At 38.2% G+C, this 9112-nt stretch overlaps 1 protein-coding gene across 2 annotated transcripts in view; it reads right to left on the reverse strand.

Moving 5' to 3' along the window:
* LOC107725552 (proline-rich transmembrane protein 4-like) overlaps positions 1-8151 on the reverse strand; it is a 23451-nt gene extending 15300 nt beyond the window's left edge. For both annotated transcript variants that reach the window (XM_016534833.1, XM_016534832.1), the window contains exons 1-2: positions 8055-8151; positions 2041-3052 (exon numbers count right to left, since the gene is read on the reverse strand). In XM_016534833.1, coding sequence (XP_016390319.1) covers positions 2041-2956 — 916 coding nt within the window. In that variant the 5' untranslated portion in view covers positions 2957-3052; positions 8055-8151. The remainder of the gene's footprint in view (positions 1-2040; positions 3053-8054) is intronic.
* Between the last annotated feature and the right edge of the window lie 961 nt (positions 8152-9112).

Below are 9112 nucleotides of genomic sequence, written 5' to 3' on the forward strand. Positions count from 1 at the left end.
ATATATATAGTTCTTAAAGGGAAAGTTCACCCAGAAATTAAAATTCTGTCATCATTTACTCACCCTCATGTCGTTCCAGACCTGTATGAGTTTCTTTTTTCTGTGGAACACAAAATATAATATTCTGACTCCCCATATCTCTTTCTGAAAATCTCTGTTTCTATGCATTTCCTTTCTCCATCATCTTAAAAAAGATTCTATGAGTTCAAAAGGAAAGGAAAAGAGAAGGACATGGAAAAACATGTCTCTGGGAGCCAGGAGAGGTTGAAAGAAAACATAAGACTGAAGGGCTAAATGAGACTTATTGCTGGAAAAAAAGAGAGATGCCCAGTAAACGTCAGGAGAGGCCTATTACTGCGAGAGAGGATGGATAGAGCGAATTGAGAAAAGGAGACTAAATGTTGAGAGGCATGCTCAGCATCCATGAACAGGCGGTGCAGAAAAACATAGTCCCTGAGGATTCACTGGCTCTGCTGACTCTGTCATTGGAATACTGATCACATACCGCCCAACTGGCTGCTTCTCCAGTGCAAATCCCGTGCTTACTGTACACATGCACGCCTGTCTTACCGCTCCCTTAGCTCTAGATATCAAACAGAGCCATGTCAATAATGGTTAGCATGCTTGGCCACCTCATATACACCCTATCTAGGTGTCTGGCACACTATTTTCACAGATATCTGGAGAGTTTTAGTGTATGATCACCTCAAGGAGGTCTGTATTGATTCGTCTGGATCGCATCATGAGCTTAGGTCTAGATCTTCTTTTTAACGACTAAAGTATAGTCAGTGCTGACCTTGGATTAAAATGTTGCAAGCCTTTGCAAAAAGGTGAATCTCCAGTGGGTTATACGGACCAAATCTGACCTTAAATGATGCCAGTGTTTGTAATGGAAATAATGCTTACTGCTAATTTTTTTTTAAATGGTATGCCTCTTTTTTTTGCAACAACATTACAAAATATGCAACAAACATTTCAAACAGTAGTATACGACAGTACATTGTTGTAATTTCTGACTTCATAACATTAGGTTTGGTCAGACATAAATATGTAAATAACTACATTTGGATTGTAAAAGCAATTTTCTGTAAACATATTAAGCAGTTTATGCACATAAAACAAGAATAAGATTACGGCTAATATTACAGTACTTGTAGTTGGTCAAGTGGAGAATTATTGGACGCAGTATACAGTAAATGTAGCAGGTAACGTACTGTAGGTACTCCATACCTATCATGTGCATACTGTACATATTGTATATAACATTTTTGTACAATGTAGATTTAGGTTTTTTTTAAATAATCATTATTATTTTTTTTATGACAGTTAGACATTTTTTCCTTCAATTGTCATTACTGTAATGCACAATAAAAATCTAATTTTCATTACTGTAACAATGATTGTCTTTTTTATTAAAATCTGCATAAATTACATTCAGTAAAACAATCTTCTATTATGTTTAGTAGGAACTATACTTTACAAATTTACTTGGTAAATGAAATCTTTTTTCTGCATTATGGTAATGAGAATGAGATTTATTTGCACTATATAGTAATCTTTTTTCACACAAAATCAAATTTGTTTTGATTTTTGGGGTCACATTTGTCTCACTGTATACATCCTGTAGTAGTACGAGTAGTATGATATTCTAAATATAACCTATGTTTCCTTGCCAGGAACAAAGCTCACAGACTAACTATATAAACAGCCATCAGCCATCATGGGGCGGTTCCTCTTCTTACTATCAAATGAAACTCATTCTTTTCACTAATTATTGACAACAGTTAGCATGTTTTAGGGACTCTAAAGCTATTAATCAATTATTCAGCCGCACTGATTCCACTGCTAACCCTTGACTGGTAATCAATAATGCTCTGCAATTCATTAAACACCCATTTTCACCTTAAATAAAGGTATAACCAAAAGAACAAATGTAATACACCCATGCCAGCTAAGGATGGGACAAATTGTGTCAGTTTTTGGTTATCTTAGATCATATGCTTGGGTTGGAAATGAAAAGACAGGGAGGGGTTGACGTACCTCCTGCTGGCAGGGAGGGAGTAGGATCTGGGCCAACACTTTGCACTCTTCCCCCGTCTGATGGGCCTGTGGTCTGCTCTACCCACGTAAATCCATCCAGAGCCTTGTCAGTGGTTTTAAAAGGTGTCCATTCTGGTTTCGAGGCCATGTTTGTTGTCCTCAATGTGTTTTGTCCAGTGCTGACAGTGGTCAAAGGTTCGGTAGATACTTCTGGTTCTGCTGGTGTGATAAAATGTGTGGTTTGAAATGAAGGTATCATTAGTTGTGACGTTGTTGCCTGAGTGTCTGTGGGCACAGTTTGGTCACTGTAAGGGTTCATGGTTTCCGTCATCAGTCTCAATGTTGTAGTGTGTGTGGTGCTGGTACCCTGAGCCATGGATACAGTGTATGTTTGTGTTTCTGGTTTAGACATCGTCGTTTGGGGGTTTTTCGCTGTGATTTGGCCATTATTGCGGGGCCAGAGATCCAGATCATAGCTTTGATCAAGTTTAGGAGGTTCTGGTCCATCTATTTGTGGTTTGTTCCTGAGTAAGTCAATTATTGGCAGTTTAGCTGATTTTAAAGGCAGCAGGGTGCCTATCTGGACAGTGCTGCTTTGAAGTTCCTCAAACGAGGTTGTGGTCGGCTGGTATTTTGGGCTCAAGTCCTTCGAAGACAGAGTATAGTCTTGTGTGGTTGCTTCTGGGAAAGTTGTGCTCACCTTTGTCGTAGCAGACTCTTTAGTGTCACCGAATAAAAGCCGTGATCCCAAACCAAACAATGGGAAGTTAGATTTCAATGTTTCAAAGTTGGGCATGCCCCATCCTTTGGAGCCTGCCTTGGTCTGGGTTGTCGGTTTTGGCCCATACTCGCTGAAAAACCCACTGACAGAGCTGAAGAGAGAGAAGACCACAAGAGTCCCACGCAGAAGAAGCATTCTGCCCCTCTAATGTCGTCATAGACCACTGCTCACATGGTGTCTGAATTTCCGAGGAACGCCCACCAGATACACCAAGCTTCTGCTGCAAATAACCTAGAGATGCAATAAACATTTATATCCTGTCAGTTCACTTCAACTAAGTTATATTATAGACCTTTTCCCATTAAACCTGTATGAGAACCTGTTTAAGTTTAAACCTTTGAGTTTATACCAAACTCACATCTTTCTGCTGCCACAGAGGTGGCCTCAACTCTCCATTGACAGAGCAATTATAGAAGCAGGGCTCTTGAAGAATACTAATGGGAGACTAGAGGTCTCTTTGTGGCCGTGTATGTATATATGGGGGTGGTGTAGTAGGACGTATAGAGGCCCTGTTTCTTTGTGGAGCTGTGGGCTAATTTTGGAGTATAAAGCTGATGGCCTGTAGCCTCAGTGAGAGGAGTTGAATTTGATGGAATTTCTCTCGAAGTGAGACTTGGACTCTTTTTTCTTTCTTCGCCACCCCCATGTCCCTCTTTCTCGCTCTCTCTCTCTCTCTCTCTCGCTCACTTTCTCTCCCCCTCACGCAATTGATTTGTTCTCGAAACTGCAATAAACTCTCTACTCTCCCACTGGGAATAACATCAGTTGTTTTTGGTCAGTAAATAGTGGGATAAGTATTTTGAAATTCTTTCATTTAATTTCTTTCTGTAACCCCATTGTGTCTCTTCCGTCTCTCAATGCCATCTGTATCGCAGAAATGGCCTCCCTCAAGAGTCTTTTTAAAGACCTCACAGCTTAATGAGGTTTGCTTACTAGATTAAACCACCTAACTGGCTCTGGGCAAATGGGTTTAAAAAAGACTGATGGATCTCAGATTTGTCTTTGTAAGAAAATCCAAAACACCTGCCACAATCTAAAGATGTTTTCATGTTTTAAAGTCTCTTCAAAGCTGCATTTATTTGATAAAAAATATAGTAAAACATTATTACAAAATTATTACAATTTAACTAGCTTGTCTATTTGACTGCATTTTAAAATGTAATTTATTCTTGTGATGAATTTTCAGCAGCTATTACTCCAGTCTTGAGTTTTTGCATGATCCTTCAGAAATCACTCTAATATGCTGATATGGTGCTCAAGAAAATAATTTTTCTGCATTATGGTCATGAGAATGAGATTTATATGCACTATATAGTAATCTTTTTTTCACACAAAATCAAATTTGTCTTGATTTTTGGGGTCACATTTGTCTCACTGTATACATCCTGTAGTAGCACGAGTAGTATGATATTCTAAATATAACCTATGTTTCCTTGCCAGGAACAAAGCTCACAGACTAACTATATAAACAGCCATCAGCCATCATGGGGCGGTTCCTCTTCTTACTATCAAATGAAACTCATTCTTTTCACTAATTATTGACAACAGTTAGCATGTTTTAGGGACTCTAAGGCTATTAATCAATTATTCAGCCGCACTGATTATTAAACTAAAACATTATTACAAAATTATTACAATTTAACTAGCTTGTCTATTTGACTGCATTTTAAAATGTAATTTATTATTGTGATGAATTTCCAGTCTTGAGTTTTTGCATGATCCTTCAGAAATCACTCTAATATGCTGATATGGTGCTCAAGAAACATTTCTTATTACCAATGAAACTGTGATAGTTTTTTCCAGGATTTTTTGATGAATAGAACAGTCAAAAAAAAAAAAAAAAAAGCATGTCTTTACTGTCACTTTTGATCAATTAAATGCATCATTGCTCAAAAAAATATTAATTTCTCTAAAAAAAGAATGGTCCAATCAAATAAAACATATAAAATATTGTTTCCATGTCACATTGAAAAAGGAAGGTCAAGGCCAACATACTGAATTATAGGATGCAGTACCCTGTAAAATATATTGTGCTTGTACACAGCACATTTTGATATCCAGCTATTCTGTGCATACAGAACATTTGCTTACTATGCATAGCAGAATGGTAGTGTCAGAATTCAGAACTGCATACCACCATAATACTCTCACCATTTCTGATGTCTCTCACCATTTCGGAAGCTTTTTTTAACAAGCGTAATCTTTTCACAGGGGGCGCAGTTGAAACCTGGCTGAGTCATAGTCATTACCGTCATCACTACTCAGACTGTTTACTCATTACCACACACCACCTGCTTTGAGCGAATAGAGTCCCGTCTTCTACAACCTCGCTATTAAAGACCGCATTACTACAGGCCAGATTTCTCCGAAAATTTATCAGATGCTAGATACTTTGCTTTCCCAGCCCTTGGGTTTTTCTTTCACACCTTCTGAAATGTTTTAAGAATAGTTTTGTCTGTGCTAAATGCCTCAGTAAGTCAGACCCCACAGGAGCTTGTTAAACAGCATCACAAACACTGCTGTGTGCATGTGTCAGAGTCGGTGCCAAAGAGGAAACATAAATGACTGTATAGCACTGAGCTTTGCTATTAGACCCCCCTCTTTTCTTCTTTCCCTGTCTCTATCAATTTCTCTCTCCCTCCCTTCCCTCTTTCATTGTCATTTTGTTCTACCGTGCGTGGCAAAGAAAGGGCCTGCCAGAGCAGGATGTAATCACTCAAGCAGAAAAAGGGAAAAAACGAGTGCTCGAGAGCTACTCCTGATTTAGCATCACACATTTATTCCTCGCCTAGAATCCCTCCCTTGTTGAGTTTTTTATATTTCGGAAGTGATCCTTCACCATAGAGCGTCTGTAACAATCCCCCCATTAAAACTTAATTCTTACACTCATAATCATCCTAATAACAATTGCAATTATCATCCAAACGGTCACAATTGTCATTTTTACTCTAATTCAGTGGTTCTCAAATGGTTTTGTTTCAAGATCCAGATTTTGGATTGTTATCCAGTAGAGGCCCAACGATACAAAATCTATTTTGAAATATGGTTTTATACTTTCAGCAGCCTGTTCAGGTTGGCATCTGCTTAATTTCTTTCACCAAGTGACAGATTAATTTTATTTGTCAAAATACAGATTACAGTTGGATGTGCAACAGATTTGATTTTGTGAGAAGAATCAGCCATGACATTTGTGATCATTTACGGATTATTGGTTCCTGTAAAAGTTAATATGCATCTGACCGATCCATTCAATAGCTGCTGCGAAAAACATAAGCTAACAGCAAATTTACAGACACAAACACATTATATAAAGTTATATAAAGAGATTAAAAAGTGGTGTATTTAGAGTACACTGCCATTCAGTCTGGGGTCAGAAAGATGTTTTTTTAAAAGAAGACTTTTATGCTCACCGAAGCTGCAAACCTTTTGATATGGAAAGATTTTCCTCTCCCTTTTAAATGTTTGTAGGACTAGTCATTTTGCTTTCATACCTAAATACAATTGTATTTTATAATGTGTTTTTCAGCATTGTTTTTTTCTAGCTGTCCACAACCCTGTCTGGACCCACCAGTTGAGAACCACAGCCATCACCATCTTTTGTAAACTGAATTTTTGATCCAACGCATTACTTAACCAATGAGAGGCAAAATAGTGATTCCACTTAATCAGATGAGAGAGGACCTGAATGAACCCATCAGGGAACTGAGAGAAGGTTGTAAGATCAGAGTTAGGGCCAAAATGTCCTTCTCTCAAATATATGTGTGTTTAAAGTAGGTCTAGCGCTGAGGACCCTCTTAAGTGGTGACGGATCGACCCATCATGATATCAATTATTTTAACTGGCCTCTAGACGTGCATGATGGCTGTGGGAATCATTGGTTCACGCCTTTATGAAATCAAATGATTTATTCACCGAGCCTTTCTGGTTCTTATCCTATAGTCAGGATGGGGGAGGGGATATTTATGACCTGCAGCCATAAAAAGCACAGGAGTTTTCCTTTAAACACAGTCTAAAGGTTTTTAGAGACAGCGAAAGCCATTAGCCTAACCTTAACCTCAAATGAACCCAACCATGAACCAAAGCAGCCATGGTCTGGCGTATCATGGTCCAAACGCAGCTTAGTCCTAAACAAAGAACATTTAGTGTGGTTCACCAAAAAACACAGAAAAAGAAATCAAGCTTAATCCTAGACTACAAAGGATTTTAGTAGTAAAATATCTTAAATCAGGATTTAAGACATTTAAGTCTAATTAAGATGTTTTAGAGTCATTTTTAAGATGTTCTTGCACCTTTTGTGTATTGTGGTTGAAAAACATCGCAATGTCAATAAAATCACACCAACAACCATCAGTAGCTGTATGCTAGGTTTATTAGATACATTTATCTATATTATTATTGATTCACATAAAAAAATACTCCACAGTGTTCATTAACAGAATGTTATCATGTTGCAGACCTGAATGAATCAATCCATTTATGTTTAGCCTGTATGTGCATGGAAATTGATGAATTATATGTCCTGATTATAGTTGTTTGCTCCCAGCCATCAACCATCAATGCTGGTTGTTTCATTGAATCCCCTGCTAGCAGTATCAGTATACACACTCGACATACTCCGAAATGTGATATCTGACGTGTCTATCAGTCAAATTCTTTAAGATGTTTTTAAAGATGCTAATCAATGTGGTCCAAACAACCTGTTGACATTTGTGATTCTTTGCCAATTTCACTGTAATTTCCAAATGTTGCAAATGTTTTTCACCATTTTCTGTCTTGGCACGCGCACAGTGCCGTTGCTCAGAAGAAGTCAATTACACTTGCCTGTGAAAACATGATAAATGACCCGTCACATTAATGTTTTTGTGGGCTTTTCTCTTAAAGCATCCGGATCACCTGATTATCTCAAAATGCACAGGTTGCTACGCCGACTGCCTTCGCCATGGTTACCAGAGGAGCAGAATGCGTCTGAAACGCAGAGCTTTTCCCACACCGCACATATGTGAATGTGTGAAGAGGTCTGAGAAGGTACACAACCATCCGTTTAGCACAAGCAAGAGCACGAGCCGTGGGTATCAATCAAATACAAATGCTTATGGACCTGAGTCACCTGACTGAAATTGTATTGACTAATATATAGTATACCTAAATCAGGAGATTCAAGCATCTGCAGTGAGGCTGTAGCTTCTACAATGAAACATTTCTGGAGAGATGAAGGACAGAAGGAGAAACTTACCTTTCTCCCAGTGGAAGAGAGCAAACAGAGAATCCAGAAGAGCCACCAGCACTCCACTGCAGGAGAGGGAGATCTGTCTCTCTGTGCGTGTGGGAGAGAAATCGTTTTTGGTCGCACACTCTCTCTCCCTTCCATCTCTCGCTCCCTCTTCCTCTCTCCTCCCCTCTCCCGCTGCATCAGTAGTCTAGTGTAGGATTCAGATGCACAATATCTGGTCACACCTCGCTGAGCAGATTGTTAGAGAGCAGAGAGTAAGCACCGTACAGCAGGCAACCGTCACGGATTTAAGGATCCTACACAGATGAAATACACACTTTCAAACACATACAGTGAATACATATGCACACTAGAACATACCATTACCAACATCTATTTTTTTTCTCACAATTTTTAAACGAGCTTTTAGACATTCTTGGAAGTGCATAAATAGTTTTGCAGTGTGAGAAATTAATTTTAAAATGTACAAATACTGCATGTTGTCTCTTATTGTCATAAAAAGTGAAAGTAGGATAAGAGTTAGAAAACATTTCAAATCTATTTTATACATTTACTAATATTTTTGAAAGTAGAAATATTCCATGTAGTGTATCAATTAGGGTGTTACGTATCCGGTCCATGAACTTCCGTCTGCTAGCCATCAGAGGTCACCCTTTCCATTTTCATTGACTCTCGCACTACACACTGTTGCATATCACCCCGGACTACATATCCCATCATTCATTGCACTGATTGCACACAGCACTGATAGGGAATAAAAACCTGCATGCACAAATTACACAAGAATTAGAAGTAGAATTTATACAAAAGTTAGACATTTTAATATTTAATAACAATACTATTTTAATAAAAGGTATACACTTTAAATAAATTAAAATAAAAAAAAAAGTCCCCATGAAATCAAAATTAAAGTTTTTTGGGTGTTAGTATCAATATGTTAGTCTTAAGGTTATCTATAAGGCAGTGTCCAAAACAGTGACAAAATTTGCATTTAGAAGATACAAGCATTCAAAGCTTGCAGTTCGTCACTTCCGCCAAAACGGCTCAACGATTTTTTTGAC

This window comes from Sinocyclocheilus rhinocerous, unplaced genomic scaffold (genome assembly GCF_001515625.1).
Source record: "Sinocyclocheilus rhinocerous isolate Xijiao unplaced genomic scaffold, SAMN03320098_v1.1 scaffold153, whole genome shotgun sequence".
Classification (NCBI taxonomy): domain Eukaryota; kingdom Metazoa; phylum Chordata; class Actinopteri; order Cypriniformes; family Cyprinidae; genus Sinocyclocheilus; species Sinocyclocheilus rhinocerous.